The sequence below is a fragment of the Salmo salar genome, chromosome ssa18 (assembly GCF_905237065.1).
Source record: "Salmo salar chromosome ssa18, Ssal_v3.1, whole genome shotgun sequence".
Classification (NCBI taxonomy): domain Eukaryota; kingdom Metazoa; phylum Chordata; class Actinopteri; order Salmoniformes; family Salmonidae; genus Salmo; species Salmo salar.
In genome coordinates, this window is record NC_059459.1 from 63,637,113 (window position 1) to 63,656,502 (window position 19,390).

The 19,390-nt window shown below is 43.2% G+C and overlaps 1 protein-coding gene across 1 annotated transcript in view; it reads right to left on the reverse strand.

Moving 5' to 3' along the window:
* The window catches only part of acap1 (ArfGAP with coiled-coil, ankyrin repeat and PH domains 1), a 24,003-nt gene extending 6,501 nt beyond the window's left edge, over positions 1-17,502 (reverse strand). Inside the window, 15 exon segments of the mRNA NM_001140300.1 lie at positions 196-265; positions 408-610; positions 1,945-2,056; positions 2,174-2,274; positions 2,401-2,452; positions 4,987-5,099; positions 6,311-6,385; positions 10,095-10,190; positions 10,368-10,412; positions 11,395-11,578; positions 11,721-11,779; positions 11,954-12,007; positions 12,677-12,796; positions 13,351-13,408; positions 16,889-17,502. Of these exon segments, the coding sequence (NP_001133772.1) occupies positions 196-265; positions 408-610; positions 1,945-2,056; positions 2,174-2,274; positions 2,401-2,452; positions 4,987-5,099; positions 6,311-6,385; positions 10,095-10,190; positions 10,368-10,412; positions 11,395-11,578; positions 11,721-11,779; positions 11,954-12,007; positions 12,677-12,796; positions 13,351-13,408; positions 16,889-16,941 (1,395 nt within the window). The 5' untranslated portion in view covers positions 16,942-17,502.
* Between the last annotated feature and the right edge of the window lie 1,888 nt (positions 17,503-19,390).

Sequence of the window (19,390 nt, forward strand, 5' to 3'; positions counted from 1 at the left end):
TGCTTCTTAGACTTGCTTTCAATGAGAATGACATATCTATTACTCACATTTCTATGTGCTTTTGGTCAGGTGGCCAAAAAAGTGCATATTGCAGCTTTAAGAATTGTCTTTACATTGTATGAAAAAAAGCTATGAATTAAGATAATATTTTCTTCAAGAAAGCCATATCTGCTTAGAGCATGTACATCGTCTTACCCTGACCAGCTCTGGTTCCCAGGAGTCCAGGGTGAGGGAGCGTACTTTAGAGAAGTGGACACCCAGACTCCTGTCAGAAGGACACCGAGAAGAAGGGAGTTAGTTAAATATATATATAAATAAATATATAAATATATAAATATAAATATATAAATATAAATATATATATATATATAAATATATATGTGTGTGTGTGTGTGTGTACATCCTACCTGTGTATCCCGGAACAGACGATACAGAGGGTGATCCCCAGGTTGATAGAGGCCCAGTCCGGACCAGGCTCTCCACAGTCGCAGCACTGCCTGTTCCCCGGGATGGCCTGGACCTGATCCAGAGCCTCGCGGCCCCCCGTCTTCTCCTGATCCCCAAACACCCCTCCTCCTGGGCTGCCCGACACGGAGCTGCAACGCTCCCTCTGTGTGTGTGTGTGTGTGTGAGAGAGACAGAGAGAGAGTGGGGGAGAACGAGAGAGCGAAAGAGAGAGAGTGGGGGAGAACGAGAGAGAGAGAGAGTGGGGGAGAACGAGAGAGAGAGAGAGAGAGAGAGAGAGAGAGAGAGAGAGAGAACGAGAGAGTGGGGGAGAACCAGAGAGCGAAAGAGAGAGAGAGAGAGTGGGGGAGAACGAGACAGAGCGAAAGAGAGAGTGTGGGGGAGAACAAGAGAGCGAAAGAGAGAGTGGGGGAGAACAAGAGAGAGAGTGGGGGAGAACGAGACAGAGAGAGAGTGGGGGAGAACGAGACAGAGCAAAAGAGAGAGAGAGTGGGTGAGAACGAGAGAGAGACAGAGTGGGGGAGAACGAGACACAGAGAAAGAGAGAGAACGAGACAAAGAGAGAACGAGACAGAGACAGAGACACAGAGAGAGAGAGAGTGGGGGAGAACGAGACAGAGCGAAAGAGAGAGTGTGGGGGAGAACAAGAGAGCGAAAGAGAGAGTGGGGGAGAACAAGAGAGAGAGTGGGGGAGAACGAGACAGAGAGAGAGTGGGGGAGAACGAGACAGAGCAAAAGAGAGAGAGAGTGGGTGAGAACGAGAGAGAGACAGAGTGGGGGAGAACGAGACACAGAGAAAGAGAGAGAACGAGACAAAGAGAGAACGAGACAGAGACAGAGACACAGAGAGAGAGAGAGGTAAACACAAACATATGGAATGAGTGTTGATCACTGCACTTTCTGTAGACAATGAGTTACAACTCTGCTTCTGAAAATACAAGTGTCGTGTGTTGGGGAAACTAAATAATCTACCAAGCTACCAATTACTTCACACTGGAAGAAGTTAAGCTCCACTATAGCTACACTAAGAGTATAGTTTACATAACTAAAGTTACTTTGGATAAATAGTTCAATGATTCCAACCTACTTCGTGAAAATGATCATATGTAAATCTGCAATGTCATAGACTACAAATTGCAAAAAGAGACAGATCCCTTTGCGGTCAGATGTTAACCGAATGTGTAATTTAGCCTATTAAACACAAAAAAAAAATTAAATGACAATTAGGCAGGGCTGCTGCCAAATATTTTATTTAGCAATAAAAGTAGTTCCAGTCATTAGCTACACCGCTACATAGCAAAAAAGTGATTAACTACTGAAACCACTACCTAGATTTAAATTTAGTTCAACTACAACCAAGCTACTGCAAAATGTAGTTACATTACTAGTTGCACTACATGTAGTTACATTACTAGTTGAACTACATGTAGTTACATTACTCCCCAACACAGAGTGAATAAATAAGGTGTGTGTTCTCACTGGGCTGTGTGGGTCTTCTCTGCGTTCCTGGAAGGCTGAGGCAATGCTGTTCTGGACAGCACTGATCCAGCCCTGCTGCTGACGCTCTGAGTCCGCCTGTAACAGACAGCTCCTACACACACACACACACACACACGATTACTATGTAAATACCACACGCCCAAAACTAACATCAATGGCAACATCAGCACACACAGACAAACTGCATGTATACAGACAGTACACTCACTTGGACGGTGAGACCACCTCAAAGCAGAATCGTCTCTCGTTGTCAGCGCAGACCTTCACTGTGCACAGACGCAGGTCCTCCATCACCACGGTGGGCTGCTCCTGAGAGAGGGAATAGGACACGGTCAGCCTGTGAAAGTGTGTCTGTGTTTTTTATTCTCTTTGTGTCTGCATGGATTGCTATTAAAAATGCATTGAAAAGTAAAGCAGTGGCTTTCAGAAATTCACCTTGAATTTCTTCTGGTAGACCAGTTGATTTTTCTGGATAGAGAACCAGCGCCTACAGCCGCCAGACAGGAGATCAAAAGGAGATGACAATGAATAATGCAATCACCTTCCTAGGCTGAACCATTAAAAACCTCTCTGGGCACAAACTACTACAGCTTAAGAGGGCCAAATAATGGGTGGAAAGAAAAAGCAGTGAAATATAAAGAAGAAAAGAAAGACACACAGAGAGAGACAGAGACAGACACACAGAGAGAGACAGAGAGACAGACAGACACACAGAGAGAGACAGAGAGACAGACAGACACACAGAGAGAGACAGAGAGACAGACAGACACACAGAGAGAGACAGAGAGACAGACAGACACACAAGAGAGAGACAGAGAGACAGACAGACACACAGAGAGAGAGACAGAGAGACAGACAGACACACAGAGAGAGAGACAGAGAGACAGACAGACACACAGAGAGAGAGAGAGAGAGAGACAGACACACACACAGAGAGAGACAGACAGACACACAGAGAGAGACAGAGAGACAGACAGACACACAGAGAGAGACAGACAGACAGACAGACACACAGAGAGAGACAGACAGACACACAGACACACACACAGAGAGAGACAGACAGACAGACAGACAGACAGACACACAGAGAGAGACAGAGAGACAGACAGACACACAGAGAGACAGACAGACACACACACACAGAGAGAGACAGAGAGACACACAGAGAGCGACAGAGAGACACACAGAGAGCGACAGAGAGACAGACAGACACACAGAGAGAGAGAGACAGACACACACAGAGAGAGACAGAGAGACAGACATTAAGCCCCACCCTCTTCAACGTATATAGAACAGTCTGCAGCATCTGAAGTCAAATGTCTACTGTTTGCTGATGATCTGGTGCTTCTGTCACCAACCAAGGAGGGCCTACAGCAGCACCTAGATCTTCTGCACAGATTCTGCCAGACCTGGGCCCTGACAGTAAATCTCAGTAAGACAAAAATAATGGTGTTCCAAAAAAGGTCCAGTTGCCAGGACCACAAATACAAATTCCATCTAGACACCATTGCCCTAGAGAACACAAAAACTATACATACTGTACCTCGGCCTCAACATCAGCGCCACAGGTAACTTCCACAAAGCTGTGAATGAGCTGAGAGACAAGGCAAGAAGGGCCTTCTACGCCATCAAAAGGAACATAAAATTCAACATACCAATTAGGATCTGGCTAAAAATACTTGAATCAGTTATAGAACCCATTGCCCTTTACGGTTGTGAGGTCTGGGGTCCGCTCACCTACCAAGAATTCACAAAATGGGACAAACACCAAATTGAGACTCTACATGCAGCATTCTGCAAAAATATCCTCTGTGTACAACGTAAAACACTAAATAATGCATGAGGAGCAGAATTAGTCCAATACCCACTAATTATGAAAATCCAGAAAAAGAGACATTAAATTCTAAAACCACCTAAAAGGAAGTGATTCTCAAACCTTCCTTAACAAAGCCATCCCCTACAGAGAGATGAACCTGGAGAAGAGTCCCCTAAGCAAGCTGGTCCTGGGGCTCTGTTCACAAACACAAACAGACCCCACAGAGCTCCAGGACAGCAACACAATTAGACCCAACCAAATCATGAGAAAACAAAAAGAGAATTACTTGACACATTGGAAAGAATTAACAAAAAAAACAGAGCAACATAGAATGCTATTTGGCCCTAAACAGAGAGTACACAGTGGCAGAATACCTGACTACTGTGACTGACCCAAACTTAAGAAAAGCTTTGACTATGTACAGACTCAGTGAGCATAGCCTTGCTATTGAGAAAAGCCGCTGTAGGCAGACCTGGCTCTCAAGAGAAGACAGGCTATGTGCACACTGCCCACAAAATGAGGTGGAAACTGAGCTGCACTTCCTAACCTCCTACCAAATGTATGACCATATTAGAGACACTTATTTCCCTCAGATTACACAGATCCACAAAGGTAAAATACCACAATGTGCCATCGCAGCTGTAAGATTTGTGACCTTTTGCCACAAGAAAAGGTCAATCAGTGAAGAACAAACACCATTGTAAATACAACCCATATTTATTTTCCCTTTTGTACTTGAACTACTTGCATATCGTTACAACACTGTATATAGACATAATGACATTTGAAATGTCTTTATTCTTTTGGAACTTCTGTGAGTCTAATGTTCACAGTACATTTTTATTGTTTATTATCTACTTCACTTACTTTGGCAATGTAAACATGTTTCCCATGCAAATAATGCCCTTGAATTGAATTGAGAGAGCGAGAAAGAGAGAGAGTCTGCGTTCAAAACACGAGATCAAATCATGACCATGAGGTCAGTGATCTTCAGGTTGGAAAGTCAGAGCTCTAGAAAGAGGCCCGAGTCCCCGAATTGGAATTCCAAGTCCGACTTCCCAGCTGTTTTGAACGTGGCAAGTGAGTGATGGAGAGAGAAGGAGAGAAGAGAGAGAAAGCGAAAGAGGGGGAGAACAACATACAGCACAGAAACAGAGAAAGAGAGAGGGAAAGAGAAATCGAAAGGTAAAGGTAAAGTAACATACCTGCTCCAGGTCTTGAAGGCATTGCTAGCCCTCTTATACAGGTAGCCTTCCATGGCGATACCGTTGGGTGCATCAGCACAGAAATCCATTAAGGAGTTATCATATGAGACATCCTACCAACACAACATAAACACAACACAAACATATACATGACTGTAGGGAAGGGATGTTAGTATCAGGACGTATCATTTGAATGCAGTGATGCCAGTTGATCCCCAAGCTATGTTTGAAAGAAAATTATGTCATAAGGTCTTCCTGTCTACAGTGCATTTGGAAAGTATTCAGACCCCTTGATTTTTTCCACATTTTGTTACATTACAGCCTTATTCTAAAAATGATTTTATTTCTTTCCCCTCAATCTACACACAATTCCCCGTAATGACTAAGTGAAAACAGTTTGTAAGAAACGTTTTATTTACATAAGTATTCAGACCCTTTGCTATGAGACTCGAAATTAAGCTCAGGTGCATCCTGTTTCCATTGATCATCCTTGAGATGCTTCTACAACTTGATTGGAGTCCAACTGTTGCAAATTAAATTGATTGGACATGATTTGGAAAGGCACACACCTGTCTATATAAGGTCCCACAGTTGACATTGCATGTCAGAGCAAAAACCAAGCCATGAGGTCGAAGGAATTGTCTGTAGAGCGCTGAGACAGGATTATGTTGAGGCACAGATCTGGGGAAGGGTACCAAAACAATTATGCAGCATTGAAGGTCCCCAAGAACACAGGGGCCTCCATTATTCTTAAATGTAAGAAGTTTGGAACCACCAAGACTCTTCCTAGAGCAGGCCACCCGGTCAAACTGAGCAATCGGGAGAGAAGGGCCTTGGTCAGGGAGGTGACCAAGAACCTGATGGTCACTCTGACAGAGCTCCAGAGTTCTTCTGTGGAGGTGGTTGTCCTTCTGGAATGTTCTCCCATCTCTGCAGCACTCCACCAATCAGGCCTTTATGGTAGAGTGGCCAGATGGAAGCCACATGACAGGCCGCTTGGAGTTTGCCAAAAGTACTGAGTAAAGGGTCTAAATACTTAACTAGACGTCATGTATTTCCATTAAAAAAAATATCTAAAAAACGTTTTTTGTTTTGTCATGATGGGGTATTGTGTGTTGCTTGATGAGGGGAAAAAATGATTTAATACATTTTAGAATAAGGCTGTAACGTAACAAAATGTGGAAAAAGTCAAGGGGTCTGAATACTTCCCGAATGCACTGTGTATCCTCAGAGGATGGAGCTAGCGTAATCACATGGAAGCCTTCCTGGTGGTCTGTGATTAGCTTCTTTCTTTACTGTAGTGTTTGGTTCCAGCCGTGTTTACCTTTTTCTTAATGGCAGCGTGTCTCTGTTCCATGTCTCTCTTCTCCCTGGCGGAATTCAACACTAGTTGAGTGTGCTGTGTGTGTGTGTGTGAGAGAGAGAGAGAAAAAAAGTCAGGCACAATCAATTTGATTTAAAAAACAAAAAAAATCCAATAGGGCCAGTATCGAGATACTCGTTAGTGTTTTGTTTCCTTGCCACGATACTTCAGGAAAAAACAGCCCTAACGTTGGAAACAAGCATCATTATGTTGTCATCCAGAGTCACATTTATTTATTTTCCAAGACATAGCAACCAAAATGTTTACATACAACAGGTTTCTAAAAGACCAAAGAGTTGTCTACTTTGTGTTCTCATTTTAGCCATTGAAACAAATATTGCGATACTGGTATGGCCACAGCCCTACAATCCAATATCTCAAATGATGCACATTATCCTAAATAACACACAGCAGTTCAGTATGATAGGTCCGTTCAGTCAGGCCACTAAATAAAAGAGAAGAGAATAATGTACACAGTATACTGGACAGTATGTTTTTGGATATAGAGTTGTAAAGATGAATGTAGAAACTGTTGAGGAAAATCAGGCGAGGAAACAAATGGCTTCAGGCTTGTACAGCGCTCAGGTGGAGGTCAGGGAGTCCTTCACTCCAGACTTCCTCCTCTGGGGGAAAACAGGAAGGAGGAAGTGCTGAACCTCTCCCAATTTCTGGCCGATGGATCGAGGTAAACTCTCCAGCAGCTTCGTATAGCAATTTTACTTTCGCTCTCTCTCCCTCTTTCTCAGAACGATTTCAGATGATCCAGCAGTCTTTAAGCAACTTCGCTCTCATTCTTTCTCTCTCATTCTGCTTCGCAATCCTTCACCATTTCCGGTAACAGCTAAAATCAGTCTTTGTGGCTTTAAAATGGTCCTGTGAAAGGTGACTTGCTTTCCGGTTTCAAGCTGCTCTCGGATGTGCAGACTAATTTACGCACCGGCTAGTTGTAGTCTACTGTTGACTGCAGTCCTAGAGCTCCATGTATGACAGCACGTCCAGTTATGCTACAGTGGCCATCCAAGCGTAGCACTAACATTACTGTATGACTAGATGAAAACATGCAAGCACATGGCCACACACACACATTCGCTCACACAGGTGCACACACACACACTTTTAAGTCATGTGAAATATTTCCTGTTGATGGTGCCCACACTGTTTCCTGTCACGATGAGAGGGAACTTCACCTTGTGACTTCGTCCCTCCTGGCAACATTGTTAGGACTCGTGTTACTAATTCATCCATGGAATCAACTGCTAGAATAAACCTTCCATCTAAGACAGGGGTTGCCAACCTAGGGGTCACGCCCCCACATATTGGGTGTGCCGACGTTGTGTGGGGGTGCAGCACCTTCCTTGATTTTTTTGTACAATTCATGATTGTTTATACTGATCTAAAAGTACGCATACATCTGTGATGATTTAGGATAGAAACAAGCGGAAGAGGAAGACGCGATATCTTTGGTTTGTCTCTATGACATTCAGAAGCTGAGCTTCGACCTTCAAAAGTAGAGGAGTCAAAAAAATTGGATTTTGCTTGGGAAGTCACCTTGTACAATGTGGGACTCTGTCGCAATCAACTGATCTATTAACTTTCTGTAAAAGAGAATATGTATAATTAAATTGAAAACAGAAATCATATATTTGGTAGCGGAATACCATTTGAGGAAATCAGGTCTAGCCTTTATTTTCCTTATCCATTAAATAGCCTATCTAAAAGAGTCTTGTGAAACTATGGAAAATAGCAGGAAATCTGCTTCAAAACAAACTAATTCCTAGGTCCCTCAAATTAAATTAAATCAAGCTGGTGTTGTTTTTATTAGAGGCTATCTCAATAAACAAGAATACAATTTAAAAAAGGGGAGGGGGTTGCGGTTTGCCATTTCTCTAATGTAAAAAAAAAAATAGAGCCCTGGGGGGAAAAGGAACGCTGATCAAAGAGAAGAAGTTGTCCCCCTCCTCTTCCACTCACTTTCATTAATCTATTTTACTTCACTTCACTCTCTCTGATCGCTAATGTCAACATCTGAACAACATACACTACCATTCAAAAGCTTGGGGTCACTTAGAAATGTCCTTGTTTTTGAAAGAAAAGAACATTTGTTGTCCATTAAAATAACATCAGATTGATCAGCAATACGTTGTAGACATTGTTAATGTTGTAAATGACTATTGTAGCTGGAAACGGCAGATTTTTGGGGGAAAATCTACATAGGCGTACAGAGGCCCATTATCAGCAACCATCACTCCTGTGTTCCAATGGCACATTGTGTTAGCTAATCCAAGTTCATCATTTTAAAAGGCTAATTGATCATTAGAAAACCCTTTTGCAATTATGTTAGCACAGCTGAAAACTGTTGTCTGATTAAAGAAGCAATAAAACTGGGCTTCTTCAGACTAGTTGAGTATCTGGAGCATCAGCATTTGTGGGTTCGATTACAGGCTCAAAATGGCCAGAAACAAAGACATTTCTTCTGAAACTCGTCAGTCTATTATTGTTCTGAGAAATGAAGGCTATTCCATGCGAGAAATTGCCAAGAAACTGAAGATCTCGTACAACGCTGTGTACTACTCCCTTCACAGAACAGTGCAAACTGGCTTTAACCAGAATAGAAAGAGGAGTGGGAGGCCCCGGTGCACAACTGAGCAAGAGGACAAGTACATTAGGGTGTCTAGTTTGAGAAACAGACACCTCACAAGTCCTCAACTGGCAGCTTCATTAAATAGTACCCGCAAAACACCAGTCTCAATGTCAAAAGTGAAGAGGCGACTCCGGAATGCTGGCCTTCTAGGCAGAGTTGCAAAGTAAAAGCCATATCTCAGACTGGCCAATAAAAAGAAAAGATGGGCAAAAGAACAGACACTGGACAGAGGAAGATTGGAAAAAAGTGTTATGGTCTGACAAATCTAAGTTTGAGGTGTTCGGATCACAAAGCATGGTGGAGGCAATGTGATGGTCTGGGGGTGTTTTGGTGGTGGTAAAGTGGGAGATTTGTAAAGGGTAAAAGGGATCTTGAAGAAGGAAGGCTATCAATCCATTTTGCAATGCCATGCATTACCCTGTGGACAGCGCTTAATTGGAGCCAATTGCCTCCTACAACAGGACAATGACCCAAAGCACAGCTCCAAACTACGCAAGAACTATTTAGGGAAGAACAGTCAGCTGGTATTCTGTCTATAATGGAGTGGCGGGCACAGTCACCGGATCTCAACCCTATTGAGCTGTTGTGGGAGCAGCTTGACCGTACGGTACGTAAGAAGTGCCCATCAAGCCAATCCAACTTGTGGGAGGTGCTTCAGGAAGCATGGGGTGAAATCGCTTCAGATTATTAACTAGAATGCCTGGCTGTAATTGCTGCAAATGGAGGATTCTTTGATGAAAGCAAAGTTTGCTATAATAATTGTGGCCTTCAATTAAAAATCATTATTTATAACCTTGTCAACATCTTGACTATATTTTCTACTCATTTTGCAACTCATTTCATGTATGTTTTCATGGAAAACAAGGACGTTTCTAAGTGACCCCAAACTTTTGAACGGTAGTGTACTTGAACAGATCGCTTCCTTCTTCATGGTGTATCCCACACACTTCTCCCTTTCCCTTTCATTCCTGTCCTTGAGCTGTTCTTGTCTATTGATGTTCTGTGTTATGTCATGTTTCATGTGGACTCCAGGAAGAGTAGCTGCTGCTTTTGCAACATCTAATGGGGATCCTAAAAAAATAATCCCCCACTTGTCCTTGTTACCTCTTCACTCAGGGTGCGTCGATAGTTGGCCAGCTCAGAGAGGGACTGGTGACCTTGTTGGAAGAACTGGGACTGGGCTTCCATCATAGACACCATCTGACAGAAACCCAGAATAAAACATCATCGTACACTCAGACTAAACAATACATGCAGCCACAAAGACAAGCCAACAACTGCTCAAGTAAACAAATCATTCAACACCCACATGTGGACTCAACCATGCGACACTTGAAATATTTCCGACGATAAACGTTCCCACGCAATGAAACTCACCGCCATCAGGATGTCTGTCTTCTTCTTGGCCTCGATGACATTGATCTTGGAAAGAGGACGAGTGAGTGAACAGGAGAGGACAGAACATGTGTGTTGGTATGACTGCAGCTAGTGCTAACCACTGGGTATTAATAGTTACCAGCCTGCTACAGGGAAACCCTTAGGCAATGCTGTTAGCATTCTCCACAGCAAAACACATGTCACTAAGCAGAGGTGCTGTTAGCATTCTCCACAGCAAAACACATGTCACTAAGCAGGGGTGCTGTTAGCATTCCCCACAGCAAAACACGTCACTAAGCAGAGGTGCTGTTAGCATTCCCCACAGCAAAACACATGTCACTAAGCAGAGGTGCTGTTAGCATTCCCCACAGCAAAACACATGTCACTAAGCAGGGGTGCTGTTAGCATTCCCCACAGCAAAACACATGTCACTAAGCAGAGGTGCTGTTAGCATTCCCCACAGCAAAACACATGTCACTAAGCAGAGGTGCTGTTAGCATTCCCCACAGCAAAACACATGTCACTAAGAAGAGGTGCTGTTAGCATTCCCCACAGCAAAACACGTCACTAAGAAGAGGTGCTGTTAGCATTCCCCACAGCAAAACACGTCACTAAGCAGAGGTGCTGTTAGCATTCTCCACAGCAAAACACATGTCACTAAGCACTAACATATTTCATCAATGCCATTTGTTAGAAACATGTCCTGGTCCCCCTGACAAATCTCTTGTGTAAAAGTTCTCTCTGGTATTTTGTTTGAGGCATTGCATGTCATCAAACAGAAAGCAAGCAGTGTAATGAACAAGATTCCAACATGAGCTGGAGACTACAACTGATAGTTTCAAAACTAGTCGTCTGTAACTCAATTCCAGGCAAACCACTTCAAACCAAACTCAAACCAGGCCCAATGTGTGTGAGAGCGTGCATGCGAGTGTGTAAGTGAATATTTCGTCTGTAGCATCCTTAACGTCAATTAACCAAGTTTGGTCCTTCCCCAAAATAAACTCTCATCCAGCTTTGATGACCTCACCTGCAGTACGTAGTCGAGGGCCCCGGAACGGAAGGTCTTGCGGGCATTGAGGAGGGCATGGCTGGCTTCCTCCACCTCGTGCTGCTTCCCCCGGGGGGCCTGAGCGTTCCTGCCCAACGCCGCCTCCAGGCTCTCACTGCCCCGCTCAAACTCCTTACGCACATCCTTGAACCGACGCACGTCCCTGGGAGAAGGGGAGGGGGAGAGAGGGATGAATGAACGTGGCCCATAAAGATGTGGGTGGGACTGGGGGATACTGTGGCAGCAGTCTATGGTAGTGGTTTGAAACAATACTACAATTATGAAGGAGTGCCAGACTCACTCACTCTTTCACAAAACTCTGCAGTTTCAACTTCACCGACTTCTGTGTGGTCTCAATCACTTCCTAGGACAAAAAGAGAGTGAGAGAGATAGAGGGGAAAAAAGGGAGGTGGGGTAGATGGAGAGAGAGAAGGAGAGGAAGAAAGAGAGAGATACTCAGATACCTGACATTTAAAAGTGGTTGCTACAGTAACTAATGTTGTTGGCAAGCGATGCACAGTAGAGGAGTCCAACTCACCCCCTGAGCTTCCAGAATCACTTCCAGCTTCTGGGAGAATTTCTCCAAACACTCCTATGAGAAAAGAACACGGAATGATTTTTAACTTATTTATCAATGGTTGAATACAATACAACTTCCACTTACATTTTAGTCATTTAGCAGATGTTCAATTAGGGTTAAGTGCCTTAAAGGCACATTGGTAGATTTTTCACCTAGTCGGCTCGGGGATTCCAACCAGCAACCTTTTGGTTACCGGCCTAATGCGCTTAACCGGCAGGCTACCTGCCACCCTTCCCTTCCCTTCATAAGAATGTACTATGATAAAGACATAATTATAAACTGGGTGGTTAGAACCCTGAATGCTGATTGGCTGACAGCTGTGGTATATCAGACCGTATACCACGGGTATAACAAAACATTTATTTTTACTGCTCTAATTACGTTGGAAACCAGTTTATAATAGAAATAAGGCACGAGGGGGTGTGGTATATGGCCAATATACCACAGCTGAGGGTTGTATCCAGGCACAACGCGATGCGTCGTGCCTAAGAACAGCACTTAGCCGTGGTATATTGGCCATATACCACACCCCCTCGTGCCTTATTACTTAAGCATATAACACTAACCATAACTTAACACAACACTATTAAGAAATAATAGCCCTATATACAAATCGGCCCCTCCTACACTGATCCCAAATCAGTGGTTCGAGTGTAGTTCCCAGCATCTCTATAGACTCACCCCCATCATGTTGTCCCCAGAACAGTGGTGGCCCAGCTCTTTGAGCCCTGTGACAAAGCTCTTGCTGGTCTGACAGTAGGCCCTGCCAGCCTCCAGCATGGAGTGGCACTGCTTCACCAGCTACACAATAACACAATGTGTCAGGATTCAACACAACACAATTCCACGTTGCAAAAGATGTCAGAACACACTACAACGCATACAGCATGACACAACATTTCAATATGACATGGAGGTAACACGGCATGAGATCACTGACAAATATGATCACTGTCCAGACGCACAATAGGTTGAGACTCACAGGAATCGGAACATTGATGACCAGAGTACGCATCTGAAAATGTTACGCGCGCCAATCCCTTCAGGGAATTAGGAAGATCAAGCGATTGTACTTTCAATGTGTGGTCAGTTACTTTATCTCTGGTAACAATAGGGTGGGGAAGCAGTACTGGAGTTGGTTCCCTTCAACTCAGGTGAAACACCATGTCTATCACAGTTCATAGTCACTACTAAGAGGAAGAAACTGACCCTGTCCAACTACTTCCTCCACGGCATGGATGGCCGGGGTATGTTTATAGAAGTAGTGGTTAGATACTGGGAGCATAACGGAAAAGTGGGGAGGTTTGGAGAGAACTTTGTGTGTGTGTGTGTGTGTGTGAGAGAGACTCTCTCACCTTTTCTAATCGCGTCTCCAATTCACTGACATCTCCTTCCACCACTTCAATGTCAGCCCTGGATGAAACACAGACACACGTCGCCACATTACTCATTTACATTTACATTTTAGTCATTTAGCAGACGCTCTTATCCAGAGCGACTTACAGTAGTGAATGCATACGTTTCATACATTCTTTCCCCCCCCCCATACTGGTCCCCCGTGGGAATCAAACCCACAACCCTGGCGTTGCAAACACCATGCTCTACCAACATTAAGCCACACCACCACAGACAGAGGGTCTTGACCAACGCATCCACACCATCCTGGTCTGAATGTTGAGCTGCTTGCACAGTGCTCTCCGATCTACAGTAGAAATGTCTGTGGCTGTGATATCGGACATCATGAGAGTTCAATCACCAACAGTACACATGATGCTTCCAATGATATCTGGTACGGTTTATAAACATGGGCCTGTCAGAAGGGCAGTGGAAGGAGATTGTGACTGCTGTGACTGTCTGTGAGTCAGTATCTCCTCTGTTTTTTCCTCACCGACGGCCCAACAGTGTGGTTTCCGCTGCCTTCCACCCAAGACACTGAGAAAGCACAAAGACAAAAAGAGAGAGAGAGCGAGGAGGAGCGCAGCAGATGGAGAGAGAGAGTGAAAGAGAGACATAGTGACAGGGAGAGCTGAGAGAGAGAGCACAGACTCAGTGAGCATAGCCTTGCTGTTGAGAAAGGCCACCGAAGGCAGACCTGGCTCTGAAGAGAAGACAGGCTATGTGCACACTGCCCACAAAATGAGGTGGAAACTGAGCAGCACTTCCTAACCTCCTGCCAAATGTATGACCATATTAGAGACACATATTTCCCTCAGATTATACAGACCCACAAAGAATTCGAAAACAAATCCAATTTTGATAAACTCTCATATATATATATTTGATTAAATACCACAGTGTGCCATCAGAGCAGCAAGATTTGTGACCTGTTGCCACAAGAAAAGGGCAACCAGTGAAGAACAATCACCATTGTAAATACAACCCATATTTATGTTTATTTATTTTCCCTTTTGTACACTACTACAACACTGTATATATACATAATATGACATTTGAAATGTCTTTATTCTTTTGGAAGTGTAATGTTACTGTTAATATTTTATAGTTTATTTCACTTTTGTTTATTATCCATTTCACTTGCTATGGCAACGTTAACATATGTTTCCCATGCCGATAAAAACCCCTAAACTGAATTGAGAGCCGAGAGAGAGAGAGACAGAGAGAGAGAGACAGAGAGAGACAGAGAGAGAGAGACAGAGAGAGACAGAGAGAGAGACAGAGACAGAGAGAGAGACAGAGAGAGACAGAGACAGAGAGAGACAGAGAGAGAGACAGAGAGAGAGACAGAGAGAGAGAGAGAGAGAGAGAGAGAGGAGTGAGGGAGAGAGAGACAGAGAGTGTGTGTTTGTCTGCTGGTAGTGTAGTAGAGACAGTGGCTGCAGTTTATTTAGCTCAGTACGGTTGACATTGAAATGGGACTAGCATGACAGGGGTACCAATACAAGACTGACAAAGGTTTGGTGGGGGGGACAAAAGACAGTAAATAAGAAAAAATAACACTTTGAATAAGGGCAAAGATAGAATTGATGAGGACGGAACAAAGCCTGTGTCATTAGACACACATCATATTCATTAACCTCTGAAAGATGTGTGTGTGTGTGTGTGTGTGTTTGTAAGATGATACCAAGGTGATTAAACTGTCTATGCATTTGTATGAGTAAGTGTGCCTGAGAGAGAGACCTCAAGTTTCCATAGCGATCCACCCCCAAAAAACACACTTCCTGTCTCTTGTTTATCACGTCAGTATCTCTCGCTTCACTTCCTGTTCCACTCCACAACCCCAGGCCGCCCCCGGTTACCTAGCAACGGGAGGCAGACGTTTGTATACTGTGGTAGCCTCTCTTCTCCACTTTCATACATCTTTCCCGAGATGTCCCTCTCTCTTCTATCCTTCTTTCACTTCTCTCTTTTCTATTCTTTCAAAGCCTCTTTTCTATTCTTTCAAAGCCTCTTTTCTCCAAATGTCACCCTCTCCTCCCTCTCCAGTCCTTCACGCTAGCTGTGTGTGAATATGAAGGCCTAACAGAGTTCGACCATGGCCTACATCGAAAACCTTCTCCTCCCCCCTTTTTCTCCTCCTCCACCTCCTCCCTCTCTGTTCTCTGTCAAATATGAGACCTCACCGCTGCAGAATGCACCAATGACTGCCGCAAACATGTCAAACTTTCCGACACTGCGTGTTCCTCCCAGAGAGACCGTGAGCCAAGAATGAAGAAGGGAGCGAGAGAGAGAGAAGAGAAAGAGAGAAAGAAAGAAAGAGACAGAGAGAATGAAAGAGAAAGAAAGAGTGAGAAAAAAGATAAAAGGTCTTTAAAAAAAACTTGCAGGGTTAATCAAACAAGAATTACGAAAAGATAAAACGGCAAAGGCCGAGAGACAAAGAAAGGGCAAGAGAGTAAGAGTCTAACCACTGTCACGTCTTCTGATCTGCCAGCTAAAAAAAAGGGAGGCACACCCACTGGAACAAACCTCTTATTAGCTACAGTCAAAACCCCAAAATACACTTCCCTTTTGGTCTTATGTTGTGTTTCTTTTAGAGTCGAAATAAATACAGTTTTGACTCTCTGAAAGAGAATAGGCCAAGCAGAGGTTGGCGTGCTGCATTCCTACGTTGACTTACAACCATCTTGGTGGCATATGCTCCTAAATACTGTGCTGTGTGACCTAGAATTTTGATTAGCACCAATGCACCTAATACATGAATAGCAAAATTCAACGTTTGTGTTTCGCGTCCGGTATGGCTGATGTTACATTTGTATCATATTTGTTTTAACTAACGTTTTAAAGTTGGGAGCACCAGTGCTACAAATGAAAAAGTCATTTTAGTTGTATAAAATTGTATAAATACTCTTTCATTCCAGCACACAAAGCCAGTCCCATCCCAGGCAGTGTCTCGCCCCAGTGTCAATGGCCAAAGAAACTCATTCGACTCATCACAGTGATAAACGTGACCCCAAGCAAGAGGCAAGAACCCAAACTATCTGCAGGGCTGACACTCGTTTGACAAGTTCATCATGTGGTTGTGCTGACTGAACTACAATGGTGTAGCCTAACACACTGTCGGCCTATATGCCAACTCAAGATAATATTGTTCAGGTAGCTTTGACCTAAAAAAAAATGTAATCACTTCTCTATTTCCTCAGTTAGGGTGGATGCAAGCATCATTTGTCATAATTTTACCCTCTGTGGACATGTAACAGTTCTGAAACTATCTGAATAATGTATTGCAAAAACATAGAGTAGACCTACACAGGCCTACCCTTTAATCAGGTATTATAACTTATTGTAACTGTAATAAAAATGGTAGTCACATATATTTATGCAGCGTTTACAAAATAGCTCTCACCTTACAATGTAACTGAATGAATAATGCATACATGTAGACTGTTGCCTAAGTCATAAAAAAATGTTATTCAAGGGCTAATCTAGATTTACCTGAATCGGGGGGAGTCTTTGAGACACTCTTCAAAGTCCAGTTTGACAGTCATCCTTCAGTTGGTTTGATACAAATTACACCAACAACGCAAACGCAACTATTTCTATTGATATTGAATGACATGGGACAGTGGGTGCGAAAATATAATTAAGGTTATATAGCCATATGTAAGATATATCTTACATATTAAAAGTATATTGCATTGTTTGTAGGTTTTTCCACAAATAACTTGTGTTCTCTTGAATTATATTCTTCTCCACATCAAATCATGACATTAGGTGTCAGTGAATCAATCGAATCGCGCCTCTCTCTTATTTGACTAATATGTTATTACTGAATTGATTAGAACAATTTAAATAATCAAATAACTGCATTCGATTAGTTCATGATAGACACGTTTCTCCACTTCGCTCATGTTAGCTCCTTGTTCTCTGTACGTTGATGTGCCCTTGCGTCACGGAAATTACGGAAAAATGCCCAAAAAAAACTTCTCGCAAGGGTTGATCATTCCACGGTGAATTATCCAACGTCAATAAAAACACATGTACCGCTGTTGCAAATAAGATTAAACAATCAATGGAATTTCCACTCGAGGGCCCCCGGGGTGGCGAGGGTGACACTGTAACGATACAATTCTATTATATCTCTCTCACCCGGCCGGTCCACCCACTCACACTATTTCCGGGTATGCAAGTGCATGCACCAACGCAAAAATTGTTTCATATATTGACAAGATATTCGAGTGACTGCTCTAACGATGGAAATACATGTCCTCAAAGATGGAAGGCATGGGGGAGGAGCCAAATCAGGTGGGACGATTCTAGCCAATTAGAGGGCAGATACACAAACAACAAACCATAGAGATAGATAGAGGACTGATCTTTGTATCTGTGCCATTATAGCGTCAGTGATAACATGGGCAGCGCCATTGAGGCTCCATCTAAATTATAAGATAGTCAATGTTATTCTTCTCCATTGGCTGATTGCTACCAACTGATAGGAATCCCCACTCAGTTGACTACTTTAAAATGGTGGAAGCCTTCAATGGGAAAGTCTATGCCAAAAGTACCAGTCAAAAGTTTGGACACACCTACTCATTCAAGGGTTTTTCTATATTTTTACTATTTTCTACATTGTTGAACAATAGTGAAGACATCATACCTATGGAATAACACACATGGAATCATGAAGTAACCAAAAAGTGTTAAATAAATAAAAAATAAAATTTAGATTTTAGATTCTTAAAATGATCCACCCTTTGCCTTGATGACAGCTTTGCACACTCTTGGCATTCTCTCAACCAGCTTTACCGGGAATGCTTTTCCAACAGTCTTGATGGAGTTCCCACATATGCTGAGCAGTTGTTGGCTGCTTTTCCTTCACTCTGCGGTCCAACTCATCTCAAACCTTCTCAGTTGGGTTGAGGTTGGGTGATTGGAGGCCAGGTCATCTGATGCAGCACTCCATAACTCTCCTTCTTGGTCAAATAGCCCTTACACAGCCTGGAAGTGTGTTGGGTCATTGTCCTGTTGAAAAACAAATGATAGTCCCACTAAGCGCAAACCAGATGGGATGGCATAAATCACCGACAGCGTCAGAAAAGCACCCCCACACCATCACACCTCCTCCTCCATGCTTCACGGTGGAAACCACACATGCAGAGATCATCCATTCACCTGCTCTGCATCTCACAAAGATACTGCGGTTGGAACCAAAAATCTCAAATTTGTAATCATCAGACCAAAGGACAGATTTCCACTGGTCTAATGTCCATTGTTCGTGTTTCTTGGCCCAAGGAAGTCTCTTCTTCTCATTGGTGTCCTTCAGTAGTGTTTTCTTTGCAGCAATTCGACCATGAAGGCCTGATTCACACAGTCTCCTCTGAACAGTTGATGTTGAGATGTATCTGCTACTTCAACTCTGTGAAGCATTTATTTGGGCTGAAATTTCTGAGGCTGGTAACTCTAATGAACTTATCCTCTGCAGCAAAGGTAACTCTGGGTCTTCCTGTGTCGGTCCTCATGAGAACCAGTTTCATCATAGCTCTTGATGGTTTTTGCGACTGCACTTTTGCGACTGCACTAGTTCTTGACATTTTTCGGATTGACTAACATTCATGTCTTAAAGTAATGATGGACTGGCGTTTCTCTTTTCTTATTTGAGCTGTTCTTGCCATAATATGGAGTTGGTCTTTTACCAAGTAGGGCTATCTTCTGTATACCACCCCTACCTTGTCACAACACAACTGATTGGCTCAAACGCATTAAGAAGGAAAGAAATTGCACAAATTAACTTTTAACAAGGCACACCTGTTTATTGAAATGCATTCCAGGTGACTACCTCATGAAGCTGGTTGAGAGAATGCCAAGAGTGTGCAAAGCTGTCATCAAGGCAAAGTGTGGCTACTTTGAAGATTCTCAAATATGAAATATATTTTTATTTGTTTAACACTTTTTTGGTTACTACATGATTACTACATTGTGTTATTTCATAGTGTTGAT